This window comes from Rhinopithecus roxellana, chromosome 1 (assembly GCF_007565055.1).
Source record: "Rhinopithecus roxellana isolate Shanxi Qingling chromosome 1, ASM756505v1, whole genome shotgun sequence".
Classification (NCBI taxonomy): Eukaryota; Metazoa; Chordata; class Mammalia; order Primates; family Cercopithecidae; genus Rhinopithecus; species Rhinopithecus roxellana.
The window spans coordinates 164,941,227-164,965,615 of NC_044549.1; the positions used below are offsets into that span (position 1 = coordinate 164,941,227).

Here is a 24,389-nt window from a genome sequence, read left to right on the forward strand (position 1 = left end):
GGACCCCGAAAAGGCCGCTGTGTGAAAAAGACGCACTAGAGGGCGCCCCTGAAAGCGGCCCTTGGCCCAACTGGTAAGGCGGCTGCTAACGCTCTTACCTAACTCCACTCCGCCTCCAACGCTCTTACCTAACTCCACTCCGCCTCCGCCTCTTGGCGTTGCGCGGCCACGCCCCGTCCCGCTGCGGAGGCTCACGGGACATGTAGTACACCGCGCGCCACTCCTGCACTTCCCCACCCCCACGACCGAACCTGGCTTCCCTACGCCCTCCCAGCTCCCTCGGGCCTGACTTCCGGTTTCCTCGCGCGGCCCTGGCGCCGAGCCCGTGGACGGCGGCAGCCCCTTTTCCGGCTGAGAGCTGAGCCACACTTCAGTCCTTTCCCGCAGTGCTTCCTCTCCCTCCGGCCCGTGCTGGTCCCGACGGCGGGCCTGGGTCTCGCGCGCGTATTGCTGGGTAACGGGCCTTCTCCGCGTCGGCCCAGCCCCTCCAGCCTCGGCTCGTCCCTCCTTCCAGAACGTCCAGGGCTCCTGCCGAGTCAGAAGAAATGGGACTCCCTCCGCGGCGCACCCGGTGCAACTCACTTCGCTGTGGAAGCGGCGGTGTTTTCGAAGAAACCGGAAGCCCGTGGTGACCCCTGGCGACCCGGTTTGTTTTCGGTCCGTTTCCAAACACTAAGGAATCGAAACTCGGCGGCCGTGGGGGCGGCCCTACGTAGCCTGGCTTCTGGGTGAGTGACTCGCCAGGGCCGGGTGGAGGATAGGGATGCGGGCAGTGCCGCGGCCAACCTCCCTTGCTGTTGCTGGTCCGAAGAGACACGTCATTTTTCTCTTACTCCCTCCCGCGCACCCTCCTTTGACTAGGGAGCGGCCCACTCCTGGGCATCCCTTTCCCCAGTCACCCCCACACCCAGCTGTCCACACCCTTTCCCCTGTCACCCTCACCCCCAGCTGTCCAGGCCCTTCTTGGTCATTCACTTCTCTAATTCCTCCTTTTCTTACTGGGGCGCCTTGAGTTTTTTTTTCATTCGTTGGGACTGCCAAATGCTTCTTTCCGATACAAATTATCGGAAAGAAAAGGGGACGTTGGCTAGGACGGCACTCCCTGGGGCATCTGAGTAGTGAATGTCGACGTCCTGCACTTGATCGAGGGCTAACAGGTATTTGTCGTTTCTCCAATGTCTAACCTATGTACGGTATTCATTTCAGCCTTCGGCTATTTGTTGAGTAACTACTACTACGTGCAAGGTAGGCTGACACCCTCTACACACAAGAAACCCCAATAATCGAATGCGAGATAAAATCCCCATGAAAACTCTCATACCAATCAAGCCATCAGTTGCTCCAAGACGTAATGGAAATTTGCTAAGGTAATCAAAGACAAACGTACCAGGATTAAAATTAACCCTTGTTCCTTAAGTATAGAAGGCGTTTTGGTTTTTAGATTAGAATTTCAAATTGGATTGAGCAAGATCCCAAGGCACAATTTCATTTCTCTAAAAACGCCATATCTAGTTGCCCAATCTTGTGATCATTCCATCATCTGTAAATTGAGAACAGTGCATCATTTACAGGATATTTACAAAATTTTAATGTGATACTGTTTGTAAGCGAGACATCTTATGCAAATAGAAGGTTTTAATATTAAAGAGACAGCATAACATAATGAGAAATAACACTGGATTAGGTCAGAACACCAGGATCTGAATGCTGATTTTTCCACTTACTGGACAATGGGGAAAGGCTAAACTTCCTCATTTTCCTTATCTCTGAAATGGGGGTAATACATACTCTAAGTCACCAAAGCATAGTTTCTAAGAGTTACGGTGGCTCTGGAGTCAGCTGCCTGATTTTCATTTCTGGGTCCCCTACTTTCTAATGTTTTCATGTTTCAATTTCTCCACCTGTAATCTGAGGAGATTATTTACAACCTCGGAGGTATTACATCGATTTACTGAATGCTTATGAAGAACAAATGAGATAGTTTCTCTAAAAGATGAAGCATACTACTTGGTGTACCATAAACACTTGGCCACTATTAATTACCAATGCAGAACCCTGTCATGTTTATTAAGTAAAATGGTGAATTTTTTTATAATCCATGAAGTAACAGGACCAATCTAACTTTTTTCTTTTTTATGGCACTTATATTCGGAGTGCAAGTATAGTTGTCTTATACTGTTAGAAAATAGTTATCAGTAACACCAGTGACATTGAATTGCATTAGAGGTATTATTGTATAAAAGGAATGAAAAGAAGTAGACTGCTCTTCATACCTATGCTAACTATGGAAGAGTCTTATGATTCAGTGCAATACAAACTGATTTCTGGACTAAAGCAGTTTGTTGGATAACTCAGTGAGTCATAAAAATGGAACTGGAGTTTTTCTTCATATTGTATCTCTAATGCTGAGTACATTTTTGGACATTTATTGAATTACAGGTCATTTTATTGCGAATGTACACAGATTGAGAGATGATGTCTTGAAAAGAGGTACTCGGTGACCTATCTTTAGGGACTAGTTGGGCTATTTCCGCCCCTATTTCATTACAAATAGAGGAAGGGGAATAAGCATTGGTCTATTCGTCTTCATAAGACTTAATCCTTGCTCCATAGTATTTTGACTGATTGTACGAAATGGGTTCGGGAATATCCTAGCTTTTCAGAGGTAGAAAGGTGATGAAAATTCTAAATATAATTTACTTCAGGAGGCAATATCGAATAAAGAGCCTACCATATAGGCCTCGATTCAAGCTTCAGTTTTGTCACATACTGCTGGTGTGAATATAGGCAATTTACCTCACCTCTTTGAGCCTCAGTTTCCTCATTTATCATGGTGCTATTGCCTTCCTTGCCAAGTTTGGTGTGGACTTGAGATAATGTGTGTACCATACGTTTTATGCAGCTCCTGGCATAAATGTGAATTCCCTTCTCTCTGTGTAGGTTGCCATTCTGTATTTGTATTAAACTTTTGCCTTCACAGTTTAGTAAGGTGGCATCTTAGTGATGTAGTCTAACCCTATCATTTTATATAAGTGGGAAAATTTCGATCTAGAGAGGTAAAGCAAACTAAACTATAATCAGGGTGGCAAATCCTAGACTAGAATCTGTGTGTCTGAATCCTGGGCAAGTGTTCTTTATGACATAGTTGTGCCTTGTCCATATTCTTAGGATAAGCAGAATCCCTTTTGTATTGCCTCTCCAAATGTTGTATTAAGACCATAGACTCAGAAGACAGCTTATTTGGGTTCACATCTCACCTTTGTCACTGATTAGCTGTGTAGCTATAGGTAAAGTATTTAACTTTTCTAAGACTTTGTTCATAACAGTACTTAGCTAAGTGGTAGAAAAATGCATGTGACTGGAAGTTAGCAAGCTCTGAAGGTGTAAGTACAGTAAGTACAGTACAATGGAAATAACCATCCTCTTCACATAAGAGTACAGTCTTAAGAGACATTTGCTCTTTTGTGGTATCTTCTTTGAAAACCACTTTTTCTCCCCGTCCCTCAGACCCCCATAGCATTCTGTTGTTTCAAATTTATTACCTACCTTTATGGTATAATAATAATTTTTCTGCACAACTCTGCCTCTCACTCTGGCTTTTCCTTGCTGTGTAAATGATTGTTTCATGATAAAAATGAACAAGTAAATCACAGCTGAGCTAGTTAGAACTTTGTGTAAAACAGAAGTGCATGAGCCCTAATCCTTAAAATACACAAACTGCAGGATATCTGTTTTTGACTTTGTAGAGCAGTTTATGTTGTTTCTTGTTTTCAGCTGTCTTTAGAAAAAAATCCACATCGAATAAATTCTGCCCATTGAGTTGAGTATTAAATTATTTAGGTCAAACGTCTATGGACACAATTTTACCTCCTTAAACCAGACTGCGTTCTACCACTTACCTAGCCATCTAATGCTTATTTAACTTGCTCTGCTTTTAAGGCAAGAGTGTGTGTGTGTGTAAGAGTCTATCTTATATGAAGATACATATGCATACTTTCAGTTTGCAATATGAGAATAACCTGTACTTTTCTTTTGAAAGGAAATAACAGGAGTTTTAGCTAGCAAGAGCATGACAGGAATATGTTTGCTCTTATTTTGGAATATCATTGAATCTGAAAACTGAAAAGTAAACTCTTTTAGAGGAAGAAAACTTAAACTTTTCATCATTAGGAGAAAATGCAGCTTGCATCAGAAGCAGCATGAGTTAATTATGGTTCTGAGAATCTGCCACTTTTTTGGTATACTGTAGGTAGCATAGTATATTCTTGTTCTTGGACTTTATTGAAAAACTGGGAAAGATTGTACCTTAAGAGTGGAAATTGTCCTGTGTGGTTAGAAAATGTTAAATTGATGTTAGTGAAGATTGACTGGATGGCAAATTTTACCTACTCAAGACTTGTAGTATACACATTTATTTTAACCTGCCTTGCTTATAATCCTAGATACAAATTGCTTAGGTGCTTCCAACTGTTGCTTTAGTTGACAATTGGAAGTTTTTAGTTGTACAATTAGAAAAGCAAAAATATAATGATATAAGACCAGACCCAGAAAAACACAAAACCTTTTGTTGATATTCATGTGGTCTGAAATAAGGCAAAAGAAATATTATAGGCATTAGTTGACACGGGAAGGGAGATTAGACATTTTGGAAGAAAGCAGGCATAGTGAAACGGGTTGGAAACATGGCTGTAGTTAAATTGTCTATGTTTACATCTCAACTCTCCACTTACTATGTTACTTTGGAAAAAATACTTAAATTCCTCCTACCTCAGTTTCTTCATCTATAATGTTCTTGAACAGTGACTGATGTAAGTAACCAAGTTTTACTTCAAGCAAGGGATAGTTAAAAACTCACTTTCTAGTAATAATAATTACTGACCTAAGATACATGAAATTCAATTGATAATCTTTCTTTAGAATGCCATATTTAGTTTTTTTTTTTTTTTAACTAAAAAATATTTAAAAGGACTTTTTGGGTTCTCTTGCATGATCTGAAGTCCCTCTTATTCTGTTTTTCCCAGGAGGTCTTAAAAGGTTTTAGCCACAGTTTCTCCTTCCGTCATGTGTTTCAGGAACATAACTCTCAGAGAAGTAATGCTGAACCTAACAGCAAAAGTAGATATTCAGAGCAAGTCAGTTTTTCGTTAAACAATGACGGTAACTAGCCTCTTCTCTTAGGTTTTGGAGTCAGAGTTTGATTTGAATCCTACTCTTCATTCAGTAATCAGTATTTATTGAGCAATTTCTGCAAAGTGATGGAGATGGGGACACAATGATGGGCAAAACAGACATAGCCTCTGCCCTCACAGAGCTTAACATTCTTCTAGATTTAACGGGGCTAATCCAACTTTCTAAGACTTACCTATAAAATATACATGATACCTATTTCATAGAATTGTTCAGATAATTGAAAGAGATAAAAGAATGTAGTACATGATAGTAGGACATATTGGACACTTAAGTGTTGATTAATTTGTCTTCCATTCTAAATATACAACAAACATAACCAATTACTGGTATGGAAAGATATAGTAGAGTATGCATTAAGACTTCTGTAATATTAATATGTTGTTGTAATGAATTATACTCAGAATTTTTGAAAAGTTGTAAATTGAGAAGCTATAAAACTTGCTACTAATAGATCTAAGTGGAAATGTTAGGAGAAGAAATATTTGGGGATGAAGTATTTTTAAAAATTTTGATTGTTTTAATGAAGCTGATATTTCAGATTTTTATAGAACATATTAACAAATATGGTTTTAAGTGGTTTATAGATATCATTTAATATTCTTAAGACTCTATGGGGTATTTGCTATTATTCCTTGTACTTTATAAATAAGGAAACTGAAGCATAGAGATTAAACAACTTGCCCAAAGTCAGACACTAAACGGTGGAGTTTAGAATACAAAGCAGTCTGGTTTTTAAACATTGTCCTAGTGTTTACATTATTCTAACTATAACTTTTTTTTCCTTTTCACTTATTCAGTGAGACATTTGTCATTCATATTTTTTTTCTTTTAAACAGCTGTCATGGATGCACTGGTAGAAGATGATATCTGTATTCTGAATCATGAAAAAGCCCATAAGAGAGATACAGTGACTCCAGTTTCAATATATTCAGGAGATGAATCTGTTGCTTCCCATTTTGCTCTTGTCACTGCATATGAAGACATCAAAAAACGACTTAAGGATTCAGAGAAAGAGAACTCTTTGTTAAAGAAGAGAATAAGATTTTTGGAAGAAAAGGTAATTTTTATCTTTTACCTTCATTGTGTTTGTGACATAAGGAATAATTCAAAATATTTGAAATTTTGAATACTTTTTGTGCTGTCTTCCATGATTGTACTAAATTTCCAAGAATAACTCACTGCTAATCTGAAAACTCTGGGCATTTTACTTATCCTGTGTTTCACGTACCATGTACTTGTATCTGCATCTGTAGGAGAGGATTTAACAACTTGGAATTATATTCCAAATATTTTTATTTCATTTTCAGGTTTACTTACCTTCTTAGCTGTATGTATTTTATTCAGAATTTTCAAATCTGGGCAAAAAAAAAAAAAAAAAAAAAAAATACACTAACAAAAGAAATTAAGTATCAAAGGAGGAAGCTTCTGGAACATTGTCCAATAGGTTTAATAATATATTTACCAGGACTGAAATATTTACTTTAACATTATTTCTCTTCTTTAACACATGTAATAGGAATAATGCTTTTAACTGATAAACTGATGTTTTCTGTTTACCTTTCCATGTACAATTGTGACACACCTGTTATAGAATATATAAATAAGGTAGCTGATTCAATATAAAGCACCAATCTACTTGGCTTTATATATGAGGAATATTCTTCAGTCATCCTTTTATTTTTGAGTTTTAAAGTTTTAACTTAGCTTAGTTTATATTTTTTCAGCTCAGATCAGAGCATTTTTATCCTACAAAGATCAGCTACCACAAAAGGTAAAGAATGCATTGTCCTGTATAATGGAAATTAATTATCCAAGGAAATGAATTATCCTATATAAAAAAACCTTGAAGATGGAGCTTGGTAGAGTTTGATTCATTTTTGGTAGGAAGTAAGAGGAAAGGAGTCGGTTGTGAAATAATTATAATTTATTTGTATTCATATGAATTATGTTTCCTTTAATGTTGATTATGTAAATTTGTAACATACTGGGATACCGTGAGAGAAGGTAACATTTTGGATCACGTAGCTTTATTTTAAAGTTTAGGAGAAAAATGGGATTTTATGTATAGTTAACATTGGAAATATTTCTGTACATCATGACCAACAATTCTATTAATTCCTATTCTGTAATATAAAGGATTTAATGAATTAACACACACATCTATTTCTTAAAAAGTCAAGTATGCCTTGGCTGGGCACGGTGGCTCACACCTGTAATTCCAGCACTTTGGGAGGCCAAGGCAGGTGTATTGCCTAAGGTCAGGAGTCCGAGACCAGACTGGCCAACATGGTGAAACCCCATCTCTACTAAAAATACAAAAATTAGCAGGGCGTGGTGGTGCACCTATAATCCCAGCTCGTCAGAAGCTGAGGTAGGACAATCATTTGAACCTGGGAGGCAGAGGTTGCAGTGAGCTGAGATTGCCCCATTGCACTCCAGCCTGGGCAATAAGAGTGAAACTCAGTCTCGGAAAAAAAAAAAAAAAAAAAATGTCAAGTATGCCCTAAGGTGCTGCTTTTTCTCATGAAAATTAGATACTTCTAATTTGAAAAACATCTAAGCACTGTGCATCACATCTATACTCTGTTGTAGTTACGATGATTTAATGTGATAAAACAGATACCATGAATTATAAAATACTGATTAGGTAAAAGCATAGAAAACTTCAAAAAATATTCTGCACATTTTTGCTTTCTTTGTAAAGATTGTGTGGAAATGAAATACCTAATGAATCCAGGCTTTATCCCCTTATTATAACAATTCAAGTAAGATATGGAGCCATCAGAACACTGACTTATTTTTTATCTGTAGAATGCTCTCTTAAGCTTTCTCTTCTAATTTCATACCATTAGCTAATAGCTCGATTTGATGAAGAAACAAGTTCCGTGGGACGAGAACAAGTAAATAAGGCCTATCATGCATATCGAGAGGTTTGCATTGATAGAGATAATTTGAAGAGCAAACTGGACAAAATGGTAAGTTGGTTTGAAAAGAATGACATCTGTATTTTGGAAATGAATTTTCTCCGTCAAGAGGTTTAAAATTAGAAGTAAGTTAAATATTTACATTTAGTAATTAAAATTTTGTATACATGCTCAAGGCAAAATGGAAATTTTAGTAATATTTTAACTTATTTTTATGTAAAATATTTAGTATGTAATGATGTTTAGGACTTAAATACATCTAACACCACTGACTTGTTTTGAAAAATTATGACGTGGTAGATTTAGTCTTTTTTTTTTTTTTTTTTTAAGCCAGGGACTAATGATGTCCTAAATTAGAAAAAGAAAAAAGAGATTTCTGAGAAACTGAGTTCATTTTCTCACCTTGCTTTTAAAGATAAGATTGTGTTTTTTTCAATATCTACCTGAAAATTACAATATAATACCATCGTGTAGATTTTATTGAATGTAATTTGGCATTTTCCCTACTTAACTAGAATAAAGACAACTCTGAATCTTTGAAAGTATTGAATGAGCAGCTACAATCTAAAGAAGTAGAACTCCTCCAGCTGAGGACAGAGGTGGAAACTCAGCAGGGTATGCCAGTTACTTGTTATAAATATTCCAACAGAATTAGCATATTTTTCCATTTATTTGTAATATCAACAGTTTTCTGTATCCATATGCTAAGACCTTATTTTTTAATTTTTAGGTTTATGTTAATTTCTCTGTTCTACCTTCACATAATATCAACTTTCTTTAACTTTTCCTTAGCTATATATTGCACTGTTCATAGAGAAAATATGATGGTTTTCATTAAGGTCTAGGTTGTGATGAAGCAGAAGAGGAAAAGAGTAGAAGTGCAGAAGCAAGAAGTAGAAGTGAAATCACCTAGCCCATTGGTTGTCCCTGCTTCTCTTTCTTACTGAACATCTTGCCCACAGTTAAACACGCTGCTGTGGAGTTGTCACAATTTTTTTTTCTTTCCGAAGGTTGTTAAAAGGTGCAGATGAAATGTTGGGATGGAAAGTTGGATCTGGGGCATATGGAATGAATAGCCTGTTCCCATGAATATTCGTTTTGAGACAAGCTAAGAGTCGGCCTCTGAGAGACCTTTTGATAGGAGATTGAGATGCAGTCTCTTAGCATAGCTAGTTAGGGCTTTTTGTAGCTAGAGAGACTGAGGTACTGATTAAAGAATAAAGCAGTATCCAGTTGTATTGAGTTTCTGCAGTGGAATGTTTAAGGATAAATTGTTTTGACATCATACTCTGAGCTTGTTGGTCAAACTTCGTATTCTCTGAGAGGACTAGATGGAATGATTAGCTGAGCCTCAGTTTATTCAGTTTATTACTTTTGTCGCTGTTTTAACCTTCACTTACGTAGAATATTGATCTGTCTGTAATTTTAGCACATGCTTGATTTTAGTATAGTTGTCTTTAGAAATTCTAAAACAAGATTGCTAGATTTCTTATTCTCCTTAGCATAGATATTTGAAAGTATTAATAATTACTGTTTTAAAAAAACTATTGATCATATATGTTTTATGATAGTTTTCCTATTATCTACATTTTACCGGAGTAACCTATTTTTAAGAATTGCAATCAATGTGGAAGGAAAAGATAACAATTCCATTGTCCATCGTTTTTGTAGTGATGAGGAATTTAAATCCACCTTCATCAAACTGGGAAGTGGAAAAGTTGAGCTGTGACCTGAAGATCCATGGTTTGGAGCAAGAGCTGGAACTGATGAGAAAAGAATGTAGCGATCTCAAAATAGAACTACAGAAAGCCAAACAGACGGTATTGCAGAATTACTAAATCGAGAAATTCAGTATTCTTTGTACATCATATGTAGGATTTATAACTAAGTATGTATTAAACCATAGAGTTAAAATAAATTGTAATTACTTAGAGAATAAAAAAATTCTTGTTCATCTACCTCTTTAAGCATTTCTGCTAAAATTTGACATGCCATATACTTTCAGTCTGTCACAAAATTAAACAATTTTGTTTTTTAAAAGGTTGATTTTTAGTAAGCTTATTAGTTTATTATAACTGTTCTTTCAGACTCTTTCCTTCAATTTCCTTAAGTTATTTTTTTCCTCTGTAAAGTTTAAAGAGTACTCAGGTTTTAAGTCCTATATTATTTTACTTAATAGTTTCATTAATTTATATATCATAAGAGACAACTCAATTTTTAGAATTAAACAAACAAAACAACATGACCAACAAAGAAAACATGACAGAGCTTACTTATTTTCAAAAGACTAATACTTTGGGGCATCTTTAACTACTGTCAAACAGCTGAGAATTTAAGAATTGGAAAAAACAAAAACCTGCCAAGTTGCTGAAGTGTGTTTAGCCTGAAGTCAGCCACTAAAACAAGCTGCCTCTTAGGTCCTCACCAAGAGTCTATTTGCCCAGTATTTTACATCAGGTTCTAACAAGCTTGGATCTATGTTTTCAGACGTCATGACAGTATTGAGATTAAAAGAAGAAATGATAAAGTAGCAAAGTAGTGTGACAGCAATGCACCAAATGCAGATTTTAAATAACTATTACAAGACATTGAAAAGCTTAGTAGTCTGGAGCAAATAGCCATTTTATGCATTCATGTATCTCAAACTAAGGTATAACCAGTTATATAATTGTTTCTGTGCTCAACCATTTTGCCTACCAAAGCATTCTAACACTATCGAAGAATTGTGTTTCTTATTTCTTGTTCCTCTGGGAACCGCCACCTGAAAGGGGAACTCCATCCCATACTTCCTGACTGCTTTCCAGATTCTGCCCTGAATCTCAGCTGTTCTTAGATGGAGCTGATACTTCTTACTTCTGTAATGTAGTTTTTATGAGAGGTGACCACTCGATAAGAATGAGCCAGACATTGAGAATAATAGAGCACTCTGCCTAGTCCTTGGCCAAATGAATTCCTCTGAACTAGGCAATGAGAACTCACTTTGGCACTCCCATCCCTGATGAAAGGGAAACACTATAAAAATTATTGTCAACTCCCGTTAGAGCCAAAGTGGCTTTTTTCCTACTTGACATATAAAGTTGATTGTTCCCAGCTTTGAGCTTGTGGCCACACACAATTCCTTCAAAGACTCAGCATCCTTGTTCCACAGATCAGTTACTGTCACCACTGAGAAGCCTCTTTTCAAAAGATGGGCTTACAAGAAAGGATATGCACCTTGAAGTTCTGAATTATAATTGTCAGTATTTATATTCTGTTTGAAAGGAAATAAATTAATAGCCTTTATATGTGATGGATATTTTGTAGCGTAGGAAGCAGTACCATGGAATCGGAAACTTAGCTCATAAATTTAGTGTTGCTTATTAACTGTAACATTAGGAACACCATTTTACTTTTTGGAAGTTGTTTTCTGTAAAGTAGACATTAAATACCTTTTTTCATGAAGGTTAAATTGGTGTATGTAAAGCAGTTATTAGGGCCTTTAGACGTCTTCTAAACCAACTTCATTTACTGATCCAGTATCTCTTTTACTTCTTTGGCCCTAGAGTCTGTGTTTCTCACAGGATCAACTGTTTCTGAATATAAATGGCTGGAATATTAGGGGACACAGTTTTATTCTCCTGATCAAACATGACTGTGATGCTTACAAGACTTAATATATTAATCACATTTAGTTAGCATAGTGGCCATTATATAGTATGTTCAGTAGATGAATGCTTTTTTAAAAATTTTGATTAATTCAGAAGGTCAGTATTTTTAGGTATTTATGTGTGTTGAAATTTCTATTCTTAGCATTTTAGTTATTTTCTCCCACTAGATGGTGCTAGGGAATAAATTGGCTTTTAGTTTAAATTCATCTCTCATAAGTAACCAAATCACAGAAACAGACTTTTAGAGGTAGAAGAAATCACTTTCTTTAAATGATGACTAAATTATGTCTGAGACAAGAAACTTTTAATAGTTAAGATGAGCTAAGAGAGGAATATTGAAAAAGCAATATTTATAACACGGCCCCCACCTTCACAGGCATTTATTAGGGGTAGGGTGAGGCTGTGAAGTTAAAAAGGGCTTACTCAAACTAAAATAAATGAACAAAGAAGAGGAAGAGTGGAAATAACAGTTTATCAAGGGTTCCGAGTTGAAATCTTGATGCGTACTTGCAAATCTTCTTTCAGTGATGTTGCTGGCCAGAGTCCTCTTGGATACACGAATCTGAGAGGAAGCCAAGGAGAGAAATTTATGTTCACAATACTCTAGCCATATTACTCTAGCTCACATTACTCTAGCCATATTAACAAATTTTGTTTTTTTTAAGATGACACTTTCAGTGAAGCATTTTATAAAACCTTCTGAAGTATGTAATAGCATCCTACATGGATATAATAGTGTTTTTTTTGGTTTGGTTTTTTTTTTTTTTTTTTTTTAAGTGTTTAGTGAGAGAATTCAGTTCATTAGTATTTCACGTTAGTGAGGTTACAGGGGCAGTTCCACTATGGGCTTTTTAGACTTTCGGTGTCCCCTAATATTCCAGCCATTTATATTCAGAACAGTTGATCCTGTGAGAAATACAGACTCTAGGGCCAAAGAAGTAAAAGAGATCCTGGATCAGTAAAATCAAGTTGGTTTAGAAGACGTCTGAAGTCCCTAATAGCAGTAGCCCAGTTAGAGATTCACAGTGTGCTGTCGTATGTTAAAGGTTCTGCTATAGTATAGAAACCTATATAACTTGAACATTGTTTCCCAAGATTTCGTAGCCATGGGCTTCACCTTATATGAAACTCCCACATCATATGGCACTAGTTGGGGAACAGATCCATTACCACCTTTAGGACATAGGCAATCTATTACTAGCCAACAAAAGCGTCTTTGAATACTAGATACAGTCCCTATGAGCTTACTGCTGATGTACATTAGAGTCTCTGAATTGTTAGATAGTAGTTGGAAAAACATTTTCCCACTCAAACTGTCAAATTTTTTATATTGTTGGCTTTAAAAATGAGGAAGGTTTTCAATGAACATGTATGCGTAAGTATATACTAATTTTTTAAAAAGATTTTAATTGATGATACAAAGATACTGTAAGTGATCTGATCAGATTTCATTATTTCCTGTAAGGAACAGGAAAAAACAAGGTCCAAGGATATATGTCTTCTTAATGGTCAAACCTCCCGGACCTGTGGGCCAGTTCTGGGCCAGTTCTGTTTCCCCTCTCCATAGGGCTCCCTAAGATTTAATTTAACTGTTAAGAGTATTAAAATCAGAGATCCAGAAATGTTTTAACTCCTGTAAGATTAGGTATTTTTCACATTTTACTCTCAAGTTCAGAGTACTTATGAAGTCCTTGTGTTGCTTTTTAATGTTTCACTGCAAATTATATAATTTAGATTGTATTAGTAAGAAATAATAAAATTAAAATTGGTATTCTGAGCTTAAACTGGCCACATCTACCAGTAGAATTAATACCTGTGATAATCATTTTTTGTTACAGATCCTTAAATGAGAATGCATTGCAAACAAGTGTGTTAGAGTTGTCTCAAACATACTACGTCCATTTAAAAATATCTTCTGAAGGTTCTTTCTGTCATATCTGCAAACTAAATAAACTAAATGTAAAAGTATATAGGGACTTTATGATGTCCTCGCCAAGTCATTTTTAATCCATGTGGAAGGAGGAAATGTATGCTGACGTTTTAAAACAGTAACCTGTTAAAATTCTGGTGTGTTTTTGGTAGTACTACAAGAAGTAAAATACCAAAAAATTTCAATTTTCCCATAGAATTCATTCACCTGTACCATAAGTAAACAGAAATGTGATAAATGTGTAATACTTTTTTGAATATAGACTTCAGATTGGTGTCTTCAGAAATATATTTTGTAGGATTACAAGGTCTTTTACAAAATGAGAGCAATTTTATTCTTTTAAAGAAAGTTAAAGCATTAGCATACTTTAAACCATTGGAAGTGATTTAGAGATATTTGTTACAGATTGGAGGTGTTTCATTAAAATTGAGTATAAAAATCTAATTTTATTCTTTGCACTTACAGATACATTCTGTAAAACCTGAAACATGTCTCTGGTAATGTAAGAGCTGAGACTAAATAAAATGTAAAAATTACAACTTTTAAACTTCTTTTTTTTTAAACAATTGACAGGATCCCTATCAGGAAGACAATCTGAAGAGCAGAGATCTCCAAAAACTAAGCATTTCAAGGTATGACCATTCTTCAGCATTAAAATAATACATTGTCCTCTTCCATAAGTCACTTTGTGTAGGTCCTTAGATTTCTTTTATGACTTAACCTTAAAAACAAAAAATGGATGTTGTTTGGATACTGAATGTAACCTCTGATCACAATATATTTATAAAATAAAATTTAATTGTTAATAACAGCTTTGAATTTAAGTAGTAGAAAAATGGGATGCCTTAAACTTTCTGAACATTTAGTAATATTTTAGGTATGATTTTAGGGAACTAGCTTTCTGGAAGTAGTCTGTAATACTGAATTTGTACATGAAGATTATTCATTATCTATATACAATAACATTCCTTTGTCTTAAGAGCTTACTTGGCCATTGTTAGTCTTGGGGATAGCATGAAATTTATTTTTTTTGTTGTTTGTTTTTTGAGACAGAGTCTCTGTAGCGCAGCCTGGAGTGCAGTGGCGCAATCATGGGATAGCATGAATTTTGAGGACTGTTCCTTCTTCGCATAGGAATAGAAGTAGCCATCAGAGTCCCTATACTTTTTCAACCCTTTTTCCTCAAATACGTATCATTTTTACTTAAGTAACTTCAGTTCTGTGTTTTAAACTATCTAATAATTGTTGTTTCTACTATGTTAAGATAGCCTCTCTACATTGTTGCCCTCCATCCAATAAAAAATAGTGATCTGACTTCATTGTTTTGTCATTTGGCTTCCAAAGTTTACTGACCTAAGTAAATAATGTGAATTGTGTCAGGCCAATTTCTATCAAAAACCTGCTTGAGAGAAATGATCAATTAGGAAAAACAATTTGAGGAAATGACATATAGCCATTCTTCTAGATCAGGGGTTGGCAGACTTTTTCTTTTTATAAAGTGCCAGCAGTAACTTTTATTCGGCTTTGTGAGCTGGCAGTACAGTCTCTGTTGAAGTTATTTAACTCTGCCATTTGAACAGTACTTCAATTATGCCTTTGAATTTTATCTAAGTTTACTGCAAGGAAACTTTCTTTTTTTTTGAAAAATGTGTCTAGTATAGTGTCCATGTAAACTATTTCTGAAAATTATCTTGTCAGTTACTTTCTTTTCTCCTGTCAACCTAGGGTTCTCCTTATTTTTCTGTTTTGTCCTTTTTATAAGCCCCTTCTAATCAGTTTAGAAAGGAGTAAAGAATGAATAAATATCAGCAAAAGAGATCAAATACAGGGGCTATATAAATAGTACATTCGAAATATGTGATATAGAATGGAATTTCTGCTTCCATTCATGGGAGATTACATAATTTGTATCATATTCACTAAGAATTTCTTGAAAACCTGACTCCCCCAAAAAACACCTGTTTGAAGGCATCAGATAACTAACAAAATATTAAAATATCTCTGTGCCAGGATTTGGGGAAAGTTGTAGTCCCAAGGAGATGATTCCGTTTTCAAGGCTGCAGAGCTGTAATTGTGGTTCCAGAGTGTAGTCTCGCAATTCTTTAAAGCTCAGTATCAATTCAGAGGACAGTTTTTAGAAAGAATTGCCTTAAATTCAGTTTAAAAGTTACTTTGTGTTAAATCTGTGTCAACAGATGTATGTAAAGAATTGTGTAATTACTGCATGTCCCAGTGGCTCTCGTAGTGCTCATATACACTTGTGTTTTTTTGCAAATTGGTTTGCATTTGTATCAGGTAGACAATGTAAACTGCAAAACCAATTAGGTTTCTCTCTTCTGGTTATATATTAGAAAACTTATAACCAGGTTTGTGACCTACTGTTGGTAAACTTCTTTCATGCATTTTTATGTTAGCCTCATTCTCCACTGCATTTTGTTTTGTTTTGTATTTTTCTCCTCATCATTTCCGCCTGTTTCCAGTTTATGTTCTTATGTTCTGTTAATCTTTGTAAGTTACTTCATCCACTTTTAAGAGGAACAATTCAGATGACAGATTGGTTTACTATATTGGAGAAAGTACATAGGGATATTTCCATTAAACCATTAACTAAAGGTTTAGATATTTTTAAGGAATATTTTTCAGTTATTTGGATAGCTTGCTTTTTTGGAACTCTCCTTTTTTGTATTTCTTCCATCATATTGCCAGGCAAATGAGGTAGTATACTGTTTCTCTAAGACAGAGTGAACCTTTTAATTACTGGAGGCCTTTTGTATGATACTCCTTGTATAAAACATCGTTTAACAATAATAACCCTATCAGAAATTTAACCAATGTCTTGCCAGTTCCTGTTTTGATTTTGGCTTTAGGCCAAAATCTGATTGCTTCAGTTTTTAAACCAGATCTAGATATGGAGTCACTGTACTTCTTTTACTTATCATCTGTAAACTTATATTGTGGAACTGTGTTACAGATGACTTCCTAAAATGTAAATTCCAGGTTTAGAAAAAAAAAAAATAAAATAAGTGTTTTTCAAGCTCTTCTGTGTTTCCTTAGTGCTATCAAATTTTATTAGCTATAATAAGCATTATAAAAATACGGAATAAGAAGAACATACCAATAGCAGAGTGCATTACACACAATCAGGGTAAGTATGGTTTCTTAGAACTTTTCTTTGGGTTGCAGTGTAAAATGATTCTTGCTGTGCCTTGCAATAAAAAATGAAAGCCACTTGTTTGGGGGGAACCACAGTTGTCAAAATATACACTTCTAAGGCTATAACTCTTGGCTAAGAATATCCCATAGTTTAATTCTACTGTGGTGATAGAGGATGTAATAGTTTAGTAAATTTTCAGATGCTAAAGAAAAATATGTATGGCTGAAGTAAAAACTCAAGTAAGTGGATTTTTCTTATACAAGGAATAGTTATTTCTGTATTAAAGAGTTCCAGATATAGTGTCAATTAAGAAAATGGCTTTTAGATGTTACACTTTGTAAGCAGGTCATGTACTCCCTCCTTCAGTTGTGGACAAGCAGGTTTCATTTAAAAGTCAGAGATACAAAGTTTTATACTGAGAAGTATAAAACTTATACTGAGAAGATTTTGTTGACAATCAGCATATTGTAGGTGCTTGGTGGTAATTGATGATGATATGAAAAACGTTACTCTAAAAGGGCAGTGATCAGTCATTAGACCTGGTAAGTGAAAGACAGCTTTAAACAGCAGCATGGCAGACGAGTAGACTGCTCAACCCATTTCCTCGTGTGTAAAATGAGGTTACCCACTTTACCAAGTTGGTGTGACAATGTGGTGAAGTGCCTAGTACTAGTGCTCAGCCATCGTTATTTGTGCTTCATCTGTTTTTAGAGTTCTCATTTGAGAAGCTTCAGTGTTACATTTCAGTATTTTAAGTAGTTGTATAAGTTCTTTATAGACAACTATATACATTAATAGCATTTTGCTTGTGGTGGCATTTAAAGCAAAACTTAACTAAAGTTTATACTCCCATTTGGGGAACTGTGGTGAGGATAGGAGGGTTACAATCTATATATTGTCTTCGAAATACCTAGATAAGAGGTTTAATTGGAAGCCTGCTAAAAATTAGGGATGACAACTTGCCTTTTCCAATATCATTTAAATGATGGTTTAAACATTTTATTCAAGTAGATAGAATTTAAAATAACTTTTTACACACTTTGAAGATTACAGCACTTTAATATTAACTGTAAACTGGGAAACCTGTAACTGCAGTTACTTTGTTATCCACAAGAGGGAGAGCTATACTTAGTAATAATTTTAGATTTGCCTATCTGTAGTTTTTAAATTCAGGTTACATTAAGAGCAAAAAACAAGAAGACTACATGTGTATTAAACTCAGTGACCTAGTTTTTAACTAAACCTAAGTTTTAAGCAGTCTTCACTAAATTGAACTGAAAAGTTTGTATTAGGCACTGTAACACCATTATTAGAGTTGTTTCTCTTCCGTGCCTAGCTGTGTATTTTAGCTCTCAGACTGTCTTCAGTATTTGCTCTTGTCTGTAAAACGGGCTCTGATTTACTGTCTCACGCCAATAAGAAACTATTTTTAAGCTGTATTATTCATACCATGACTGAATGAATTAGCACATGCACAGTGTTTACACTTACTGCTATATAATGTGAATAACTCTTCGGAAAGCATACGGAATGCCCAGAATTGTAGCAAGAAACCAACAACTCTCTTCACACTTAAGACAGGTTCCTATGTGAAACATTCATTGTAGCAAACATCTCAGATGTTTTTTGGTGAAGTAGACATGGTTAATTTTGTGAACTAATTATTTGACCCCTATTAAAAACTTGCAAAAAGCCCTGTGATTTCTAATACACTAACAACTTAACAAATGATGTTTACAACAAACTAAAGCACATTTTTCTTAAAAGCAGTGTAAAGTTTATTGACAAAAAGGTATTTCACCTTGCCTAATTCAAAATAATTATATTTTATAGATTATATATTAAATATAAACTATATTACTTCTGTAATTTGAGATATTAGATCTCAAAATGTTGTCCTTTTGAAGTTTAAGTGTTTATGGTAACACAAAAATCGAAGCATAAGGTGACATGCTTGTCTAGTTTGATTTCTGTACTACTAAAATTACACTAATATCTCTAAGGGGTAATAATGATTTTTTAGTGCTGTAAGATTATTTAGCCTTACACTTAATACTTTGTGATATTCCTGTACAACAAAATGAGAATATATGCTGAAGGTATTAATTTCATTTAGTTGGTAATTAAGAAGCAAAAAAAGAAAATCATGAATATCCAAATATGAATGTTTAATGGAAAACAGAATCTATAAAAATTAGGTTTAAAATCACTAATTATAATTTCTTAGATAATTGAGGTAAAATACTTTTAATTATAAAAATAGGAGAGGCATTTTTGAAGTTTCTATTTCTGTTTCATATAATCCTCCCTCTCTAGCTTCTTTTTCCTTACCAGGAAATCATCTGGCTCTTCATGTCTTGTGCTGTCATGTCACATTGGTTTAGAACCAACATTATGAGACAGCCCAGTCAGACATAAAGAATGTAATACATGAAACCTAAATTTTATTTTAATGTGGACTTGGATATATATTCAGTAGTTGATATATCATTTCAATTCAGTGTCAAAACAAAGGATAAATACAAATTGATCCATATTTGAATGAGTGTAACTTTACTGTTAATCAGATTTGCAAATAAAGAACGTATTTCTTACTACTTACTAATTAATAGCTGCACATTATAGCCTAAAATAAAATCTCAGTTCTGAGACTCTGCAAGAAGCTCTCATCAGTTATAATAATTATTTTTATTATACCCTGTTTAATATCATACAGTTAATTGCTACATATCAGATGGACAGTATTATTCTTTCAAGATCTTTTCACTTAATGCCCTAGTTAAATATCTTTCAATTGTTTATTCAATTTATATCATCTCAAAACTAATTGGAGCAGAAATTTGATCTGCATATTTCTAAAGTTATTCCCTTTTGTCTATAAAAAAGAATGATGAGTATTAACTTTTTGTAAAAACATTTATTTCAGTGATAATATGCAGCATGCATACTGGGAACTGAAGAGAGAAATGTCTAATTTACATCTGGTGACTCAAGTACAAGCTGAACTACTAAGAAAACTGAAAACCTCAACTGCAATCAAGAAAGGCAAGTCACTGTTTACCGGAAACCACTGATTCCAGCCAAACTGCCTGAAGAGCAACTAGCTGTCGTATCTTATCAAAATCTCATCAAATGAGATTGATAAGCCAAAGTATATATAGTATGTTCACAGCCTACCCATTCTTTGCTTTGGCTTCAGTCTCATACTGGTCAACTTCACACATAAAGGTGTTGCTGATGTGTTTTTTCTTCAGTACTGTATTCTTTTCCCCTTGTGGCTTTTCTCAGCCAAGTGTTGCTTATGTGTATAAGACTGAGGTGTTAAGTTTGCTCTAGTTGACCTTTTACCACAGCTACTTCATATATTTAAAAAAAAAAAAAAAAAAAAGACACCAAAAGCAAATTTTCATTCCAGTGTTACAGAATACACTGGAGACCTAGCTTTTTAGGTTGTTTTGGAAAAAAAAAAAAAAAAAACTTTGATTCATTATTTGGGTTTTTGCGTTTCTTATAAGCTTTTCTTTCCACAAAGGATATAGCTGATTACATTGAAGACTAGGTGTTCTCCCCTTATGCCCTTCAACCAAACAATTTTCATTGCTTTGCCTTTCATATTTAACTGCTTGACTGATTGAACTTTTTGAGTTTTGTGTTAACTAGTAGTAGCTACTTTTGCCAAAGCTATTTTTATACCTTAGAGAAAAATCAGTACATTTGTACCTAGTATTACATAACAGGTATATTTCTGAAAAATTGTGTGATACAAATTTGAATGCCCTAAAATTTACTTTTTAAAAACAAGGTAGGACTTTTTATAAAAAATAATCACCGTGTAGTTTAAAATTACTTCCTTATATTTCACATTGTCTTAAAGAGGACACAAGAGGATTGTGTCATAAATACTTGTCCTCAGGAGTGTTTATTAGTGAGGAAAAATGTTAAACTTTGAAAAGGAAAATTAAATTTAGAACTCCTTTTCATTTTTAGAGAGTTGGTTACATATAAATCAGGGAAAATAATATGGTGTTTTAGCAAGTCTAGCTTAATTTTTGGTTCACTTTGTCCTTGAGTTTTCCAGTGGCCAGAGTTATATCTGAGACCAAAGGTTGATGTTACAAATAATATCTCTCTTTAAAGGGACTCACAAAGTAATTCTGCATTGGGTTTTCATTGTAGCTTTGTTTACATGATAAATAGAACTACCAAAGAATAAATAAAGGAGCAATGCTCTTTTCATACTTGCACATGGCTCATCCTTGTGTTCCTTCCTAGCTGATTAAGAAGATATTTTTCAGTGCTTTGGAACGTTAGTTTTTTAGCACATATTGCTAAAACACCTCATTATTTCCTATGACAGTGGCAGGCTCAAGGTCACCACTCCTTATACAGAACTTATTGCTTTGAGGAGTACAGAGATGAGACTAGAACAACCTTTCTCCTGACCTTTGTATCACCTTTTTTCCAAAGCCAAACACTTCACTTCCAGTTCTCCTCCATCCCTATCCACCCTCCTAGGAAAAACAACGAGCTTATTTTATAATGTCGTTCAATCTATTTCTTCTAAAATTGCATGAAGTCAAGCCTTTGTTACACTTGGCCATCCTTCTTGAGCTAAGGATAAACTTACCTTTCCACACTGGTAGGTTGAGCTGGAGGGAGAGTAGAAACCTGTATTACCAACATGCTGGCTGTGGTGAAATAATAGCTTTTAAGTAGTCTTTTTCTAGGCCATTGCATTTGTACAAAACTTTTTTTTTTTTTTGGCTAATTGAACTATCTCAGTCCCCACTGACATGTGAACAGTCTGCAACCCTAACCCTTCTCCAGCCACAGTAAGAGCCAAGAACAGGATCTTTATATGTATTTTAACTGTATTAGTTTCCAACTTTAAAGAACATGTAGTTCTTCCTCTTTTAAAAGCTCTATGACATAGTTGAGACAGGAATTCTATATCCATTCTGCAGACAGGGAAAGAGACATCAGGAGCAGCTAAGAGATAAATATCTAAAGTCACAGTAAATTGCTGATCCAGGATTAAAACTCAGATCATCTGTCATCTCCTAGTCACAGTGCCTCAACGATTACACTAACTTAGAAATGTTAATTTCATCACCAGTTCTAGAATTCAAATTAGTGAAGTGTTACCGAATTTTATGATCACAAATGTCATCTGACATTTAGTCTGTTTTCTTTTTAGCCTGTGCCCCTGTAGCATGCAGTGAAGACCTTGGAAGAGACAGCACAAAACTGCACTTGATGAATTTTACTGCAACATACACAAGACATCCTCCTCTCTCACCAAATGGCAAAGCTCTTTGTCATACCGCATCTTCCCCTTTACCAGGAGATATAAAGGTTTTATCAGAGAAAGCAGTCCTCCAGTCATGGACAGACAATGAGAGATCCATTCCTAATGATGGTACATGCTTTCAGGAACACAGTTCTTATGGCAGAAATTCTCTTTCTCTGGAAGACAATTCCTGGGTATTTCCAAGTCCTCCTAAATCAAGTGAGACGGCATTTGGGGAAACTAAAAGTAAAACTTTACCCAACCTTCCACCACTGCATTACTTGGATCAGCATAATCAGAACTGCCTTTATAAGAATTAATTTGGAAGAGATTCACGATTTGACCATGAGGACACTTATCTCTTTCAGTGGTCCTCCCAAGAAATTAATTTAACAGACTGAAAGGGGATTTTGATTAAAATTTTGCAGAGTTCTTCAGTAACTATATTTGAACATACTGTACAATATTTACAAAAACCAACATAGTTGGTTTTCTAGTATGAAAGAGCACCCTCTAGCTCCATATTCTAAGAATCCGAAATACATTACTATACTAATTAATAAGTAAACTTAAGGAGTTTTAAAAAGAGAACTCTGCCTTCGATAATTGTAAAATTTTGCCTCAGAAGAATGGAATTGGAGATTGTAGACGTGGTTTTATGAAGTGTGAAATGTCTAAATATCTGTTCATGAAAATAAAAGGAAACCATGTATGTTGCTTCAGATTGCATAATGGAACAAATGGCAATGTGAATAGGTTACATTTCTGTTGTTACAATGCATAAAGATACTGAAAATATAATGAAATAAAAGCATTTTAGGTTATACCACCTTTATATGCTATTGTGTTTCAATATTTAAGATTTAAAGTGATTTTTTAGTCACAGTGTTTTGTTGATAAAATTTAGAATAGAAGTTTGAATTCTAAGCTTGAAACAACCTGATCATTGAAGCCAACTTTGTCCCAGTACATTCCTTAAGTCCTAATTGGAAAAATAAAAAAGGTGAAATAGTTGAAAACCTCTGTTAGGTGTAAACAAATGATTGTAACCCTACACACCATTCAATAAGTAGTAGAAAGAGCATCACACAGATTTCAGTCTACTCTGCCCCTTCAGTGGGCCATAATATAAACATAAATGTATGTGTGTGATGATAAAAAGTCATTTTCTTCAAAGGGACTACAACTACTCGTGTAGGGCAGCTTCTAAATTGTTAGACTTTGTATTGAAATGTAATATATTTATTGAGAAAGTCATTTTAAATTAGAATTTTTAATCATAGAAATCAAAGTTTGGGCTGTATTGATATTGTCAATCATGAAATGTCCACACACTCTTATTCTGAGTGGCCAATTACTGGTAAATAAAGAAGGAAATAACAAAGATGGCTTCACATAGAAATTTATCTAAATTCTTTCAGGGTGGAGATTTACTTGGTTCATACACCTTTTGCCTGAGTTAAAGTATTTCATGTAGGAGGACTTTATCCTTTTTGATAGACAGTTTCATATATCTTGAACTCAAAAGAATATCTCAGATCTCTTCTACTATATTACTGAATAGCATACATACATAGACAATGTTCACCATTCACCAGATATTTTTTTCTTTCTATTATCTTACACTTATTCAAGCTTGTCTGTGATTAATGGAATTGGTGTCAGATGCTGGAATTTATTCTGACCAATGAACATACTGACTCAGGGGAGTACAATCTCCTGCCAAGTAATAGAACCAAACCCAATATGCATAAAACAAATACAATACTTCAGGCTTTAGCTGAAGGAAGCAACTACCTGTGTAATAACAAAGCAGCAAAAACTATTTCTCATGTGGCTGCATAAGCTGTATATTGTATCTGATCTCTAATGTAGCTTACTGGTTTACCTTTTTTAAAACCAAAATTGGAAATTTTCCTTTGTAAAGAAAAAAAGTCTTATGAAATAATTGCTTGATTAATGTTTTGAAAAATACCAAGAAATTGTTTAATTAAAATAAATTATTTTTGTTTGAAATTGAAGTGGATGTGACATACTGTCCTTGCCTATGTATCTCAAAGTCTGGTACTAATTGTTGGTTGTTAATATGATTCATATAATAGACATTTGTTAAACCAGCTTTTGAGTGGAGAAAATTATTTTCCATTTAAACAGTATAGTGATGATAGCTATCAAACAGATGTACTAAAAAGTCAGTGACTGTGACAGTTTAAAGTGCTAGACAAATGATGTATAAGGTTCTTTAGTAAGGAAA

General features: G+C 34.7%; 1 protein-coding gene across 3 annotated transcripts; it reads left to right on the forward strand.

Moving 5' to 3' along the window:
* Nucleotides 1–354: 354 nt before the first annotated feature.
* Nucleotides 355–24,252, forward strand: AZI2 (5-azacytidine induced 2). Of its 3 annotated transcripts, XM_010357337.2 has the most exons (9): nucleotides 596–728; nucleotides 1,207–1,367; nucleotides 6,027–6,247; nucleotides 8,043–8,165; nucleotides 8,630–8,729; nucleotides 9,786–9,934; nucleotides 14,265–14,323; nucleotides 19,772–19,890; nucleotides 22,043–24,156. In XM_010357337.2, the coding sequence occupies exons 3-9, from the start codon at nucleotides 6,032–6,034 to the stop codon at nucleotides 22,453–22,455; spliced, it is 1,179 nt and encodes a 392-aa protein (XP_010355639.1). In that variant the 5' UTR covers nucleotides 596–728; nucleotides 1,207–1,367; nucleotides 6,027–6,031; the 3' UTR covers nucleotides 22,456–24,156. The 3 variants fall into 3 exon arrangements, with proteins under 3 accessions (XP_010355638.1, XP_010355639.1, XP_010355640.1); XM_010357336.2 differs by lacking the exon at nucleotides 1,207–1,367 and having other exon boundaries at nucleotides 355–728; XM_010357338.2 differs by lacking the exons at nucleotides 596–728; nucleotides 1,207–1,367 and adding an exon at nucleotides 770–1,157 and having other exon boundaries at nucleotides 22,043–24,252.
* Nucleotides 24,253–24,389: the final 137 nt, after the last annotated feature.